Consider the following 17,881-nt stretch of genomic DNA (forward strand, 5'->3'; position numbering starts at 1 on the left):
AATGAATGAACAAATTCACTCTGATCCACCCTGACTAGTCAACAACACTTTCCCATTGGCAGTTTGCCACTGCCTTTCCAAGTAGATCAGTGTGCCATTGTAAAGCAAGCCAGATAAAAGCTGAAGTCAAATAAGGTTAGGTCCTATGTATAGAATGTTTCCTATGAACATCAAAAATGCAATTTAAATAATCAAGCAGACAAGATATTCCAGCCAAACAGAACCTATTCCCAACATTTAGATATCAGAATGAATAAAGTGGCATTCCTAAAAGAACTACCTCAAAATTAACATAACACCAATGACTTCTTAGTCTCCATATTGCTTGCACTTCAGTCATGTATTCTTGGGGAGCTACAAGAAACCATAATGAACACTGGGTTTCATAACTTTATCCCACTATTGAGGAAACCTGGAGCAACCAAGCATTGATTTACAGTCTCCCAAAAGGCCTCTGGGCTACTCCACTTCCCTCGGGGCCACTCTAAACCATCTAGGCACCATTACAAACTCCAAGACAGAAGAACAGTAATACAAGTGGTTTAGACATGGTATTTATGAAGAAACAACACCATGCTCAGAAGCCTTTCAAGTAAATGGTAAATGGTAAAAGATGGGCATCCCACCAAGACAGATTTCATTATCATACATATTCATTAGTTGCCAACTTGAAGAATAAGAATTGTCACTGCAGTTGCTAAGAGTTTGCATGAAAATGTACTTCAAAGTTGGCTGGAAAATGCAATCCAGGGAGATACTGGCTAATGTCTTTGTGATAATCATGTCCCTGTCCCTACAGCTACTCACGCCCTGCTGTCACTTTGCAGGCCACAAAGTCATGCTTTTGTATCTCAAAACTTTAAGGCCTGCAATCTTCACTTTGGTGAAAGCTGAGGGGTTTGGTGGAACTCCCTCACCTCCATACCCTACATTGCTGGATTCTCAGGAACCCAAAAAATACTTAGTAAAGATATTGCCATATATCTGTGATTTTGTCCTAGCTACTTCAATAATCTCTACAGATGCGTTATTCACAACTGTGCCTGCCACAGTTTTCATGAAAATATGGGGAGGGCATTGGGTGGAAGTGGCATGAATCTAAAGTGTTAGAGAAAGCAAATATGGACACACACTCAGTAAACATCCCATGTATGGAGACAGAGCTCCACAAATGTTGGCTTGCTATACGCCTGTCTCCCCAGAGAGGAAATGGGCTGGCTTTTCCATGCTTGAGGCCCAGCACAAATAGGGCTGGGGGGGGGGGTGAACTCTTCACTTCCTCTCAATTCTCAACTGGGAAGGAAAATGTCAATTTGTGGCTGATGCACCGCACCTCAAACTCAGGAAATTTGAGTATCTGAGAGTCTGTCAAAGACCCTGTCTCCAAACCTCAAGAGACACTCCAGATGCCTGGCAAAGTGAAGCACCACAAAGCACTGAGATGGCCAAAGTCAGTGCGACTAAAGGGAAACTTCCCACCTTTCTCTAGGCTCAGAAAAGTGGAGGCTCTCCTAGAGGCTCCAGATCTTGCCGAAACAAAAGATATGAATACAAATTAGCATGCGGGCAAATACATTTGAGGACTCTTGCATGGAGGTATAATCACAGTAACCTCCTCATTCAGTGGCAATGAAGATAAGAAGGGTATGAAAAATGAAAGGAGGTTAATGAAGGACCTTTCACTTACTGTCCAATGGCTGCAATTTAATCTGACTACAGTTTTCTGCTATGAGACTCAAACACATACCCCACCCCAATAACTGTAAACACTCAAAATTGTGCAAAGACTGGAGACATGTTTAGCCATTTATATCATGTCACTGGCTAGATCACTAAAAGTGCAATACTGCATGTTCAGACAGAGAACAGTCATACAAATCTCAGCATTCCCCAGCCAGCACATGTAAGATGGTATCCTAAATAGTTCATAATCATGTCAGCAAACAGGAGAGTAGTTTTAAATGCTCCAGTTTCTAAATTAATGTAAAATATGTTTTGATGAAAACTAGCAAAGCTTCACTGTCAAGACACTGCAACCCTGAAATCTGAAGCAATAGGGAAATTAAAAATAATAAACCAAGGGCACAAAGAGGCCCCAAGAAAATTTTTAAAAATACTTTTTCCTTCCCCCACATTTTACAAACATAAATTTGTATGAAATACACACACCCTTTCAGTAATTGTACATTGTCAACAAAAACAGATTCAATATCCAAATATGTATCCGTTTGAACCATATGCCATTCAATTATCTACTGAAAGTATTGTAAGGTTCTCAGTCCATTGTATTACAGTGGTGTTTTGCTTCTTGTAATATCAGCCCGTCGGTTGTCAAAAGTTCACAGAAAATCCATTTCCCCTTTCATTTGTTAATTTCCTTGAATCAGGTAAAAAAATTAAAAGAATGTATATATCAATGAATATTAAAGACTGTCCCAGTACAAAATTTATCTGTGCATAGCCTTCTCCCAAACAGAAACTACTAGACATTGCCATACAGATGTTTATAATAAGCATTAGTTGTATCGCTCTGCCAGAAATTAGACGAATTAGACAATCCCTTATCAAAGACATACTGCAAAAGCAAACCTTTTGCTGAATGAACATGGCCTAAGATTTATTATAAATACATAATATATATTATTTCCCACATATAATATTATTCCCCATATTATATCCCAAATTTTTCTGACAACTCAAAAGCAGCTTATATCATTTTCTTCTTCCGGCTCTCAATATTATCCCCACAACAACAACCCTGTGAAGTAGGTTGGGCTGAGCGCCTGTGACTGGCCCAAAATCACCCAGTTGATTCCATGACTGAATGGGGACTAGAATCCAGACCGCCTGAGTCCCAGTCCTGTGCTCTTAACCACCACAGCACACTGGCTGATTAGGCATTTTGCAAATTCCCAAATCTACCCAGGGATCAAAAAAGGTTGGGGAACACTGCCCTAAACCAAATAAAGGAGAAAACAACCTAAACAGTATTCTTGCTAAATCAATGGATGATTAAAAGAACATGGGGCAGGAGCTTAAATTAAAGGAAGGGAAACAAAATTCACTTTGGAACAATGGAAGATTTCCAGGTTTAAATAACTGTTTTTCATCAAACTGTTTCTTCTGAAAATCAGTCAGCCAAGCTCTCATTATACAGAGTTGGAGATGCTGCAAGGAAATGGCTAGCCAGGCAAGGATTTAGTAGCTAGACCTTGTTTTGCATCATTTCTTAAGCCTGTAGCCAAAATATACAGATTGAATGATAATATAGGAGCTAAAAACCAGTCTGCTTAACCTATTACATAAGCCTTTTTATTCTTTCTTGCACCTGAATCTTTTTCCTCTGCCTGACAGAATTAAAAACAAAACAAATATTTCTCCTGACAGAAATGACTAAGATTTCCCTGGATGATGTCGCTCATTCATTCCCAGGAAGGAAGCTAAAAACTCTAGATGTGTCCTGGAGGGACGACAAGACATCCGAGTAGGCTGACAGTTTCCAGTGGCTCCAGACCTAACCTTCCTTCAAGCTTCTGTATTGACAAGTTTTCACATCCAGTAACACTTAAAAAAATAACATTTGTTAACCACTTAATCATGAAGACACTTAACCTAGTTTTATGAACTGATTCACACAACCATGCTATTTGCAGCTAACTCCTTTTCTTGCTTACTCATAGCAGACCAGTTGTCTGAATGGTTTGCTCCACGAGCACAAATCAAAATCTTGCATGTTTACTAATCAACCCTTATTTTGAAACTCTTATTTTGAAAGGTTTGTAAGAACATCCCAAAGTGTCAGGAGCAAGGGGAAAATACACCCATTTACAAACAGCATGGTTTGGCGAAATGGAAATCCGAATGAATGCTATGCTCTAGATCAGTGATGGCAAACCTTTTAGAGACTGAGTGCCCACACTGCAACCCAAAACCCACTTATTTATCACAAAGTGCCAACACTGCAATAAAACCTGAAAACTGAGGTTTTAAGTTTAGAAAAAACAACTCACAGTCAGTTCAAGCAAATCTCTCTCTCTCTCTCTCCCCTTGGCAGTGCTCTGACCGGCCATGCGAAAACTCGGATGAGTCGCGACTCATGACATCATCACCTGGTGCTGCTACTCCTTTCCAAGCAGGCACATGACCCCATGTGCACTGTTACCTGATGCTCGGCTGCTGGGGCGATGCTGGGGCGACTTGGCTTGCGTGCCGACAGAGAGGGCTCTGCGTGCCCGCTGTGGCACGTCTGCCATAGGTTCGCCAGCACTGATCTAAAGCACAGAGTACATGGCCCACACTCCTCCTCATTGGACAGTCTACTTATCTGACCCAGCTCTGAAGTTTTCTTCCTTCCTTCCTTCCTTCCTTCCTTCCTTCCTTCCTTCCTTCCTTCTTTCAACTCTGGCATAGCAACTTGAAGCCACCTATTGTGCCCATCTGACTGAAAGATACTGTTCAGAGACAGCTGCCATACTGTAACTGCAATTACTTTTTGCTAACTTGAATTGTCTGATGGTTGGACTACCACTAAACAAAATCCAGAGCAAGTATATTTTAAGAATGAAACAACGTTTTCAGGCCTCTATCAGCTAGACCAGTCCTCCAGAACCTGGAGCTGTCCAGATCGTCTATAATCGCCCATCAAAGGGAATTGTGAAAGTTGGCATCCAACACACCCAGATGGAATAAGGCTGGGGAAAGCTGGGCTAGAGTCCAGTTCTTTGATTCTATGTGCACATGAATTTACTTGCTGTTATATAAAATTCTCTGCTTTTCCTGCCAGACTGAAAGAGACAGGTCATATGGAGCCCTCTGAATCCCCACTACTCTCCATCAGAGAGGTGAAGAAAACTCCACTGTTTCTCTTTCACATGTCCCCCATCTTTCTCCTATTGCGGAAAAGTGGTGTACCATTCAAAAATGAGGTACAGCCAACATAGTGTTCCCCATCAGAGAAGAAACCAAGTCCAGTCCAGCTGCACACAGGGTTTCCCTAATGGGAAGAAGCACCCAGCATTTGCAGCATGCAGCAATCGATGCTGGGTGGTATGGTCACACTCATTGACCTGTGCTGAGGCTATGTCCACATATGTCCATATGTGCCATATGTCCTATTTGGGGGTCACTGTGGGGAGGCTGTTTGCCTCATGGTCTGGTTTTGCATCTGCAGGCTGGTGACTGCTAAAAACTTCAGTTCAACAACATCAGGAGAATGCGTTTGGGGAGACATTTAATACCAAAAGTGGCACTGACTCACACACTGAACAGTAATTCACCCACAGACTGCTCTAAGAAAAAAATCACAATGACACAAACAAAAACAACAGGAAATCAATTCAATTTCTGGAACAAAGATAAACAAGACGCAGTATTTCCTACCTAAAGTCTTAGTTAGAGTCTATAATTAATTTTAGTATGTATTAAGCCTGAGCAAATCGTATTTTCTAAATCAAATATTTAGAGAAAATCCAATATTATATGATCCTGTAAAGCATTAGTCAACATTTGACAATGGAGGAAACAGCAAATGCACATATTTAATTAAAACACAGTTGCAATCTTAATATAGAGCCATGTGACATAATGATCTAGTGTAGGAGAACTTCCTTGTAGCAGTTACTATAGAATATTCATATTGATTGTATTTCAGAGCATCATGGAAGAAGTTCCCATTTCTTCCCCATTACTACTGGGTGCATTTTACATCATGCAATAAGCCATGATGGGTTGGTTGTTATATAAGGAACCTACAGTGAGCACAGATGATCAGGATCATCATGGGTTGTTCACCCCACCTCTCCCCTTTAATCCTCCCACAGACATCCCAGGGGACCTCATGACAGAACCAACTTGCCTTCCCTTCCCTGTGCCTTTTTGTCCCTTTGCCCCCTTTCCCCCAAAGATTGTGAAACCCATCAGTTAGGAGACTGCCCCTGGGTAGCAAATAGAAATATGATTGCATACCCAAAGCACTCAAAAATTGTTTTTTAAAAACATTTAAACTGCACTTGCACAATTTCCTACTTTTCAGCTGTCAAAGAGAAAGCTGTCAAGAGAAAGCAAAGGTGGAGTGATCTTAGTTTGCAACAGAGATTGTGATTTCTGAGAAAAAATGGACAGGGGAAGAATGCTATGCCCAACCAAATACGATTCACAATCACAGCAGGGAGAGCAGCAAGCCAGACAGCCACCTCCAAATGTTACTTGGGCACTTATGAGGCAGCTATAGCAGGCAGATACCTGGTAAAGATTTTTTGCTATTCCTGCCAAGTGGCTTGCTAGCCAATTCTCAGTATGAAGAGGTTTATAACTCAGGTGCAGATGACATGACAACCTACTGTGGGTTCAGTCATTCATGAGTTGTTTTCTTCAAACAAGCTACTCTGTGGGAATTGGTCTGAGTTCATACAACGAAATAACTCACCATGATATGCTATCCACTATGGGTTGTTGTGTTATTTAAATCTAGTACTGTGTTTGCACAGAGTTCTTTAATAGAGCTTATTCGGTCTGCTACATTCTGACCCATAAGGGAAAATTTAAATCGCTCAATAGCCAATTGTGACTAATTTGTATACTACTTGGCAGGTATATTCCTCACACCTGTACTGAACTGGTTTCTATAGTTCATTGGTGGGGAACCCCTGGCCTACAGGCCATGTTTGGCCCATTAGGTTAACCCACCTTTTCTTCCTGTGGAGGGAAGGTAAGGGAGCCATTAGGTACCTTGGTGGGCTTTGCTCCATGCAGCCCAGGGAAAACCCAAGCAGTGGCTCCCCAACCAAGAGGTGCCATCTGGATCCTGACATCATCCAGCCTGCAGGGGACAGGCTCACCTTTTAGCACACGCGAACAGCCTGACACAAATACTAGTAACACCAAATTTTATTGCAGGAGGTCATATTACAAATGCCAGCTTTCCAGACCTGGTGGCAAAGTTTATCAAGCAACCAAGGCATCAGTCAAAAAGCCAAGGCAGAGGCTCCAGCACATTACTGTGTTCAAGAGAAAGGTCTGAGGCTAGTATCCACATACAGTACAAGTCAGAGTTTGAATGATGCAGACAAGAGCTCACAACAAGTCCAGGCAAGAATTCCAGACAATTGAGACATTCTCAGCAAAGGCTTAGTCCTCTGAACGGCCTGAACTGAAGAGGAAGAGTGGCTAGAACTTTCCTTCTGTTGATCTATCCTGACAGGAACTTCTGGCTTGTAAGCAGCACCATGTCTGAGAGAGCATCTCTGTTCTGCCCTCTTTTGATGATGCTTTACCTGGAAGATGCCTCTTTCCCGGCAGAATCTTTCTCCTGCTTGGCTCTCACAATGCCAGGCTGTGAACCAGAGGCAACATTCAAGGCTGAATCCTGCAACTGTACCTGATAGGGTGTATCTCCCTCCTTCAGGCTATGATCAAGTGGGAAGCTAGGCACAGCTCCCAGGCCTCAAGCATTCTACATCTAAAGCAGGCTCTAAATCAGTGTGCTGCAACTCAGACTCTGATTCCAAAGCTGTAGGATCCACAGTGGCACTGTGCCTCCAGAGCCAAAATGGTTCTCCACCTGCTAACCAGTTAACCTTGCCTTTGCTTGGCCAGTTACACTGGACACTTTTTAAGTTGTCCTACCCAAATACAGTAGGACAATATGATCTTGACCCACCCCTTCCTGAGATCAGTGCTTTGCTTTGCTTTTCCCCATTTTAGACTACCAGGCAGATTACCTGAACTTAGCTTGGAAAAGTCCCAAATGCTCAGAAACAAAACTCATCCAAATAGTATTTGAATGAAAAACCTGCCAGTCTTGCTTTGCAAAGATGCCAATGAAAACTTCAAGGGCCTTTTCACACAGTCAAACATTTCCAGCCCCTTCTCTCCCGTTACTTGACAGTCCTACCAGATGCCAATCACCTGATGGGCATCACAGATTGGGAAGAGAACATCTTCCTGAGGATGGATGAGTAGGAAAGATTGAATCACTCCTCTCAGTCCCTTTTATAGGCCATGTGTTACAGAAAATTCATGGCCTCCAATCAAATAAAGAAAAAACGGAAAGACAAAGGGCTCACAAAACCAGGAGGCACTGCACAAGCTTTGACCATGTTCAGCACTTCTGGTTAAGATTAGCAGAAGCCAAGAGCACTCCTGCGATGGCAAGCCACCACGAGGCAGGGCTTGGCTTATCACCTAGGTTTTGTCTTGTGCCTTTAATTGTGCAGCTCCTCCTGAAGCAAAACTGGCAAGCAACTTGTCCAGACTTTCCCTGAGATTCTGGTCAGTTTCACATCTGAGCAAAACTAAACAACACAGGAGTACAACACCTCCAGGCAATTAATAAATAATTAAAAAGTAAAGAAAGAATTGTAAGGCAGTATACATATGGAGAGAAAAGAGAGCCATGTTACTCATTACTAGTCACATCATGCCCAATAACATTTAGAGGTTTTGTGGCATAAAGTAACTATGTTCCATGCAACAATCTTAATGAAGGGCTATCTGGGAAGAAATGTCACATTTCATTTGGGAGTATGATCTGACTTTCATTACAAAAGCACAGACCAAGTTCAAAAGACCCTGATAAACAGCCAAGTCAGCCTTCCCTAACATGGTGTTGGACTGCAACACATTTGGTCAATTGCCATTCTAGATGCAGACGGTGGAAGTTGTAGTCAAACACATCTGAAGGACCTCATGTTGTGAAAGGCTGACTTACATGCTTCCACCAGCACACCAGGACCCTCCATGGCTTAAGGAAGGCCCACTGGATCATGCAAATCCACTTTAATCATGCAAATTCAACTTTACTGTTATAAGTAACCTCAAAAGAGTACTTACAAGTAAAAGAATAATTTAAATTCTGCTTCCTCTATAGCAAGCAAGAAAACAAAAATAAAAATAGCCTTATTTATATATGCACAGGATCTTATTTATATTACATGGCTTTTTCAACGCAAATCATGCCAAATAGGGCTAAAACCACCTGTGTCTGATTGTATGGGGAAGAAAATAAAATGCTGGCCAACCAGAATTCCTGTACTACAGCATTCTTTTGACTGTTTAAAGACAATAGATGATTCCTCTTGTTTATGCAATAACATTTTTTAATAAAAAGATTTCACCTGCTAGGAATAAAAGTGGAGATATTTTATTACCACCATCCTCATTCTGTTCAAAGGGTCAAAGTATTCCTCAGTTGTTAATGAGCATTATTCATAAACTGAACTAAATCCATTAAGTCCACAAAAGGAATTTTTCATGAAAGGCTGAGAGATGGGGCGGCGGGGGCGGGGGGGGGGAGAGAGAGAAAGAGAGAGAGAGACTGAATTACAGGGGGGGAGTTGCTAAGACTTTGTAGAGCTGCACACACAAACTGAATTTCCTTATCTTTCGCAATATAGAACAGCAGTTTATAATTTTCCACTCCATTTTGAAGGCTAGTTCATCCTTTGCAATGCTGGCAGGGAAAGGAACTGTGTCATTTGCTGAACCCATGAGGTTTGTCTTTACAAAAAAGAGAATGTGGTGTCAAATCACAAGAAAATGGCTATCATGCCACTAACCTATTATAAAGACTATGAACATATGGCAACTCTTTAGTAACATTTTATACCTTGCTAATGGTCTAATATCTACTAATGGTCAGTCACTGTTTCTAAAGTTGGTTAAAGATGATTGCACATTAGTCTGAAAATAATACTGATTGCATTATTGTGATTTTATAAAGACTGTTTTAATTAATCATTGTATCTTTTGATTTTGTGAACCTGCCAGGGAGCCTTCGGGCTGATGGGTGGTGTAGAAATACAATAAATAAACATAAAAAATAAAATATTTCTTTAACTAACATTGATGTCTAGTTGCTACTAACTGTGATATGCCTCAGAAGCCCAGATGGGGCTGCAGAGAAAACAATTTGGAGTTGGGAATAAGAGTTGTGGGCCTTTTTCTACACTTCCATAGGATTTTACCTTTGGGTGATTTAGGCATGTGCTATTCAGGTAACTGATGCTGTTTCTGAGCCCAATACTCTAAATGGTGTTCTTTGCTCCCATGTTCATCACGTATGTTTGTAACTTTAGAGTTATTACAAAAATGCCAATGATCTATCTGCACAAGGAAACAAGATCCGTAAGTGCAGGTGTGAGCAACCCAGGGTCTTAGGGCTGGGGTCTCCAACGTGCCCAATATATCCAAAGACCCTGCCAGGTGCCTGCCGGGTTCTGTGACCTTCTTGACTTAACTGGAATAACTGGAATACTAAGCTGCAGCCAAGCAGAATGCTGCCCTCTAGCACCATCTTTATTTGGGTTCAGAAGAGCCATTTTGAATTTGGGAGCTCTAATCCTACCTCTGCCTTGTACTTTGGTTGCCGGGAAGTTGCTTTTCTTTTAGTCTCACCAATTTAACTGCAGTGAAATCAATGTTCTGTGACTGACTTGTCCATTATTGCCACCATCTTATGAATGGGCAAGGTACCCATGGCAGCCATTTTATTAGAATGGCTCACTAATAAGGTTCAGAAAGGTTGGGGAGTCCTGTCAACATGCAGCTCTTAGCCCAAATTCATGCAGTCTGCAGCCTAAGTTCAAAAGCCCTCTGAAAATTATCAGTATCTCTGTAAAAGGCATTCTTTACATCCCCTGGCATCTGATGAGGCAAGAGGAGGGAGAGTGGGGATAGAAGATTGTTAAAAGGACAGCCTACCTACCTTTCACTCTGGCTGTTCCCCTCACTGGCTTCAGTCCACCAACTGCATGGATTCAGCCTACTAGCTCTGCAGAGGGGGCTCCATGGAATATGGGTATAGATGCTGACTCAGATGAAGAGAGGGATGTGGAAACTGAGACTGCAATGCCATGGGTGGAAGGAGTGCAAATAACAGTGTGGCAGAGGGGGAGTCGTGTTCCCAAGCACTTGGGAATCCAGAGTGAAGAGGAGGAGGGGGAAAGGGTGTGACCAGTCCAAGAGTGAGATGTTAGGTAAGGAAGGAGGTCCAACTGCATAAGGTTACTTCGTCTAAGAGGCTGGCTCTAAAAACCAAGGAAGCACTTTGAGGGTTTGGTCTTTGGGATCCTGGTTACAGAGAAGGGGAGGGAAATTAATGCTACTTATTCTGAAATCAACTGGGTAATCTTGCACTACCAGACTAGCTATACCGAAAGTGAACACAATTTCTTTTGTTATAGGTTACCGCAAAATTTCGCCTACAATCAGCTCTGCTCACTTAGTTTAGTGCCATGCAAGCCCATACTCGAAAGAGCCATTCCCATACAGAATTCAAGAGGGTGAGAGAAAGAACCTTGATGCCCACTGCCAGCACGCAGTCCCTGTCCCTAAGGAAACATGGCTCTCAACAGAAATGTCCTCACCCATGAAAACATTTCTACTCATAGCTGAGCGTGAATAGAAATTCTGCATTTCTGCATTGCTGTCCCTGAGTCCTTACGGAACTTTCTCTGTTCATATACTCAGCACAGTCCACCTGCTCTCCCAGGGAGCTCACCATGGCTGCTTTAAGCCACAGTGGGCTGAGGCATGTGCAGCCAGTCATTTTGAATATTTCGGTTGCACTCATGACTAATGTTGTCTGAATCTGGTGAGGATGGGTTGTCAGCATGAATAACAAATCACCCACAAGCCTAAAACAGCCCATGGGTTCTGGGTGGCTCCTCCAGTAGCCCACCCTTGCCAGACAGGGATGGTACAAGTCATAGGTGTGTTTAACTATTGAAAAGCACACGCCACAACCCAACATGGCTTAAATAAGCTACAATGGGCTTATGATGTGATGATTATGCAAGCCCATGCTTAGATCTGACATGTACTACAGAGAAAAAGGCACCATCCAAGTAAAAGAGAATTACTTACCATTGTTTGAGCTACTCCCAACAATGCTCCAAGTAGGTGGGATTTCTTCATGGGCCACAGCCAGCATGGCATCATGATCCACCAACTGGACACCATCCGCAGTTAAACCAAGCCTCTGGAGAAGCGTGTGGTGACTGGAGGGAGTGAGGCAATCCACTTGGCTGACAAGGTACCATGCTAACTCGCCAGCTGTGTCCTGCTTGTAAGTAACAGATGAAGATCCCAGAGTCACCAGCATGCCCTCTTCTTTGTACATGACCACACAAACTGAAACATCTTCTTGTTCTCTGTGAGCTGAAAAAGTGCGAGCAAGATTAGCAATTTACACACTCAGGAAGGTTTCAGACTGTTTCCGAGATATGCACACAGAGTATTTCTCACTCTCACTCTGTCTCTCTCACACACACGCACACAAGAATAACTTGCAAAATATTCACCACATTTTGACTTTTCCACATTTTGTTGTGTTGCATCCTAGAAGTGAGATGGATTTAGTTGGCATTCTCACCACATGATATACATAAGATACTCAACACTGTGAAGGTGCAAAAGAGTTTTCTAATTTGTATATTCCTAATCTTTCCTCAAGAGTGGAAAAGTGGATGTCCGATGAAGTATCATTCTGACATAGAAACAGGAAAGGGTTAACTCGCTGAGAGCACCCTTTCCTCCCTTTCTAGACTCTGAGACTGGGTTTGCTCAACAAGCTGTGTGGCTTAACATGTCATGTGAAGCCCCTTTGCTTCCTGACTAGCTGTGCTATGGGAAAGAGCCATGGCTTGGGTGTGCAGCTCCCTCCCATGCTGCAAGGTTTTCATAGCCCCCAAAAATGATGTGGGGCCCTGGACAGGAGCAATAAAACAATGTTGCTCCAGAATGTCTCCTGTAGCAATGTTGCTACCACATCTTAGGCAACAATTCCATTACTGAGAGCCAGCTGAACAGAGTGAGTAGGAAGTCATACCAGAAAGACTGGGGAACTGGGGTTAAAAAGTCACTCTTTCACCAAGCTCACGGAGCAGCCTGAGGTCAGTCACCTCCTCAGCCCAGAGCGCGTGCTGCCAGTGAAGCAGCCACAACCCTTGCTTCTCTGGGAGTTTCCTCGCTGCCTTTTGGCTGTCTCTGTGATGATAACCATTAAAATACCAAACTTCACTGATGACCTTCTGCAAAAATAAAAACATTGCAGTTCAAAGACAACAAGCCAACACAACGCAGCTACAGTGCAGCTTACCTGGAACAACAGATTCAAGGGTGTTATCAGAAATGCACTTAGCGAAAGCCACGTGCCTCTGCTTTGAGCCACTGTAAACAAAGTAAAATTCGGCATCTTCTTGAAGAACGTCATCAAACTTTCCATATATTGTGATCTGCCCCTGGAAAATGAGCATAGTTTTGTTGAACTTTTTGGGTTTCCTTTGATACAAAAGTTTGGTTTTCTTCTGATACAAAAAAGAGACAGCATGTACCTATTGGACATGATCCAAACAACCCATAGAAAAGTTAAGCACATTTTTAAATCATCACCACTGATATTGATGAGAGCTGAAAACATTTAACTTCAGAAAGATTGCACTTATTATGCATGGACACATTTAATTAGATTTTAAACAGTCCCTGCTACTGCATTATATAAAATGTTAACTTGGTAAAATAATATATTAATTCACCTAATGTGTCACTTATGAATCTTTCATCTTTTAATACAAATATATAGACCAAAGATACTAGATTTATCACGAAGTACTTATGACATTTTGTTGAAAAGATAAACTCCATTCTATATTAATATTTGTAACTTGATAATTCTAACAGATAACAACTCACACAGCTATTGAAATTAACAAGCTAAGACAAGTCTTCTATCTACCATTGAAGGAGTTTAAGAGAAAGAGAAAGTCAGTCAAAACAATAGCAAAAGATCTGACAGATTTTATGGAAAATTTAGATGAAGCTGCATTTCCTTCAGCAAAGAACAGCTTGCTTCACTGTGAGTTCTTGGTTGCTACAGTTACTTTGAATAACCCTGAGACAGAATAATCCTGATGTGACTGAGGCAGCATGATATGGAAAACAAACTGCATAAAGAGTTGCCAAGGTTTTCACTGTTTAACATTCCTTTACAACATATCTGTCCCCAGACCAGTTCTCAGTCAGGTGCAGGAACCTTTATTTTTCCCTCAAAGGAAATCTGTCGGAGGCCAGACACTAGAAGCAGAAAGGGCCAGCCCCTCCTACCAACTCTTCCTATCAAGATCATTACCGCACCCATGCCACTGCTGACAGAAGAGGAGGGAGAGAAGGGAAAGGAAGAGAAACAGTGCAAGATGGCGATGACCTTGAGAGAGGCAGTGATAATCTTAGCTCTTGTCACATGTCCAAAATCTCTCCTGGTTAGGTTCAAAATGTCACAAAGCAAAGAGTAAGCTTTCATGCTCTGCAGAAAATTTTGTCTGGCTGAGGGGCATGACGTTCAAAGCTGCAGGGTATGAGTCGCAGCAGTCTGAAGATGGAGTGCTGGAGAAGCTGTACAGCCTCTCTTAAGTGCCCACAGATTCACTTCACACCCATGGCTCCTGGGACAAAGAAATGAACATGGCTGAATGCCCATTTTGGGAAAGGGAATATAAATCCTGTCAGTTATAAAGACCAGTTGAAACATATCTTGTTATATGTGGAGTGGTACTAATTGAGTCCAGTTTGTATATGATGTACAAACAATGCCTTGTGATAGCATCTTGTTAAAAATTCACACTATCACTCCATTGCTTTCAGAGACCAGGTTTGTATGCAATTAACAACACACACTTTATTAACTGTGCATGCAGGTGAGAGCAATCCTTCTGACTGCCAACCACTAGCCTGCTTCCACATGGTCTCCACATGGTCAAATAACCTAGGAAAGGCAGGTTGCATACCTGTAACTGCCATTCTTCACATGGTCATCTGTGCATTCACACATGTGGGTGCTGTACCTGCGCACTGCCATGATCAGGAAGATTCCTCCAGCTAAGCTTAGAATGTTTACTGGGAGCCCTGCCCCACCTCCCCGTTATATAAATAGGTGGGCTCCCAGCAGTTCCTGGAGACCAACATATGCCCTTTGTCTAGGTCCCTAACTGTCCTATTGCTATGTAAATAACAGGCAAACGGACAGAAAAATTGACCAGCAACACCAACACGGGGCCGGCAGGTGAATTGTGTGAATGCCCAGATGAGCACTTGAAGAACAACAGTTACAGGTATGCAACCTGCCTTCCTTCATCATTGTCGCTGTGCATCACATATATGGGTGACTAGCAAGAATACCCTGAAAGGACATGGGAGGTGTCATTACAGAAGAATAGGTGACAATACAGCCTGACCAAAGGAGCAGTATCGGCTTTCACATCAAGCCGATACTGGTGGACAATGTGGATGGTGCTGACCATGTAGCTGCTGTGCACAATGCATCCAACGGCAGTCCCACACGGAGGGCTGTCAAAGTTGATATCGCCCTGGTGGAATGTGCTCTAGGGCAGTCTGGCATGTCCAACTCCACTAGCTGGTACGATAATTTAATTGTCTCTACGATCCAGAGCGTGAGACGTTGGGGACCAACTGGCTTGCCTTTGGAGTGGTCCACATACTTGATGAGCGGTAGTTTTGTTTTGTGAACCAACTCAGTCTGGGACTGACAGAAAGCTAGTTCATGACAAATGTCAAGCGTATGCAGAGCCTTCTCAGTGTCTGTAGATAGTGATGAGTAAAATGCTGGGAGCACTATTTCTTGATTTACATGAAAGGAGAGAGAGACTTTAGGGAGAAAGGACAGATCAGTATGGGGTACCAACTCAACAACAAATCATGGGTTAAACTTGGGTTGCCTTTCCTCAAACAACCTGGAGTGCCAGATTTGGATGTCACAGAAGCATTCCAGGAATGGAGCGTTCTTGAGTTGTTTAGCAAAGCAGGAGTGGCCAGGCAGCTTGTTTGCTCACTTCTGCAGTCATGATTTAAACAACCCATGGGTAGTCATGACATGTGAACCAAGGCAGAGCCAAAGAAAGGCACAGACAATTAAATGAATTGGGGGTAGGAACTAAGCTCCATGTTGTCACATCCTATGCCTTCCTTAACATTTCCAAGATACAGTAGGTGGCAGCTACAAATTCCCAATAACGTGTAGCTTAAACTTTAGGATACTGGGTAAAGTCTGTCAAAAACCTGGAGTGAGTTTTCTTCATTTTGTTGGCAGCACTCAGTTCTTGCTTTCCTTTTTCAATTTACAATAACAATGAACATACATATGGAATTTAAATATGGTTTCTGACAGAAGGTATTGCACATTTAACATTTCCCACCCTTTATTTTACAAACAGAAATACAAATAGAATCCATGGGCTTCTTGGAGATCTTCTTTATGGTTCTTCATATGAATGAATTATATTTACTCTCTTGCACATAACTCAAGGAAAAGCTTTGGCAACTGCACAAAGCTTTCTTTTTCAGCCAAACTAGGTTTTGCTTAATGGTTGTCTGGCTGTGATGAGGGTGAAAGAGGGGAGACAAGACACAGGTGAACTAATTGTTGATGAATCAGACCAAACTTAGAAAACGATGAATGACAAATCCTATGATCTGGGTTAATGGACAGCAAAAATGATCATAGCCAGCCTGAGTCATCACTAATCTCTTGTACGCTAAGCCTTAGCCATCAGGACTGGTAATCACGGACAGCCCCATTCAGCATGACTTTGTCCAATCTCCTTTTAAAGCCGTAGAATTAGTGGCTATCACGACATCTTGTGGAAGAGAATTCCATAGTTTAACTACATGTTGCATGATGGCATAATTACTTCTTTCTAACCTAAATCTCACATCGGACCATTTCATGGATTGACCCTGAGTTCTAGTATTATGAAAGAGGGACAAAGATTCTCCCTGTCCACTTCCTACATGTCATGTGCCTCCCTTTGCTTCCTCTTTTCTAAGCAAAACGAGCCAACAATACTTCCAGGGCCAGGATCAGCATGTGCTATTTGCTGATGTCTGCCCTGATCTCCATTTTCCCCCCTCCTGGTCTGGCACTCCTAGATCTAGCAATTCTTTTAATTTCTTTGTTCCTTCTCAAACTTGAAGCCAGCCAGTCCCAAATACCTTCCTCAAACTGTAAGCAGTACAGTTTCTGGATGGCTTCCCTTGGTAGCATTCCTTATACATCACTTGCTTTCAAAATAAATTAAGTAAATGTGGGATATGATAGTGGAATACAGAATCACACATGATATGCAGGAAGTGAGCAGGAAGATATTTTTTCTTTCTTTCATATGGGTTTATTCAATGAAGCAGAATTGTGAAAAGCTCAGGACAGATAAAAGGAAGTTCCTCTTCAAGCAGTGCAGTTAGATTATGGGATTCTCTACCACAAGGCGTAATGGTGGCTAAACTGAATGACCTTAAAAAGAGATTCATAGAAATTCATAGAGAAAAAGGTTATCAAGCTACCAAAATCAGAGGGGGCATACCTCTGAATAGCAGCTGCTGAACAACACCTACTGCTCTCAGGTCCAGCTTGTGGGCTTCCGATTAGCACCTAGTTGACTGTTGTAACAAACTAGTAGAAGGACTAGATAACTGTTTTGTCTGTTCCAACAGAGATGTTCTTATTGTTGACTGGCCTGCTCCTGACATGAGGCACTTTTTCTCTTGCAAATGCTCCTAGATAAAACCTGAAAAGAACACACTCTAATATTTTGCAACATAACCATTTGCCCAGTTAGAAAACGGAAGGTAAGCATTTAAAGTAAATTTCAACACAGCTAATTTCAGATTACAAATATCACTTCAGGAAGCTCATAAATGTTGGCAGCTAAAATCCAAATAATATTAATACAAAGCTTGCATAATTAGAATGCAGGCATCTGTTCCTGGGCCGGAGGTGACAGCTTAACTCCATCTGTGTTAATCTGACACACCCCTGCACCTGGATCTACTTTTTCCCACACCTGTATGAATCCCTCAAGCCTGTATTTATACC

General features: G+C 42.2%; 1 protein-coding gene across 3 annotated transcripts in view; it reads right to left on the reverse strand.

Annotated features, from left to right (window-relative positions):
* ARHGEF28 (Rho guanine nucleotide exchange factor 28) overlaps positions 1-17,881 on the reverse strand; it is a 168,178-nt gene that overhangs the window by 116,009 nt on the left and 34,288 nt on the right. For 2 of the 3 annotated variants that reach the window (XM_044446481.1, XM_044446480.1), the window contains exons 3-4: positions 13,097-13,238; positions 11,863-12,156 (exon numbers count right to left, since the gene is read on the reverse strand). In XM_044446481.1, the coding sequence (XP_044302416.1) occupies positions 11,863-12,156; positions 13,097-13,238 (436 nt within the window). Of the gene's footprint in view, positions 1-11,862; positions 12,157-13,096; positions 13,239-17,369; positions 17,741-17,881 lie in introns of those variants that run through there. The other variant, XM_044446483.1, reaches the window with a different exon arrangement.

This window comes from Varanus komodoensis, unplaced genomic scaffold (genome assembly GCF_004798865.1).
Source record: "Varanus komodoensis strain SLA01 unplaced genomic scaffold, ASM479886v1 scaffold5, whole genome shotgun sequence".
NCBI classification, from domain to species: domain Eukaryota; kingdom Metazoa; phylum Chordata; class Lepidosauria; order Squamata; family Varanidae; genus Varanus; species Varanus komodoensis.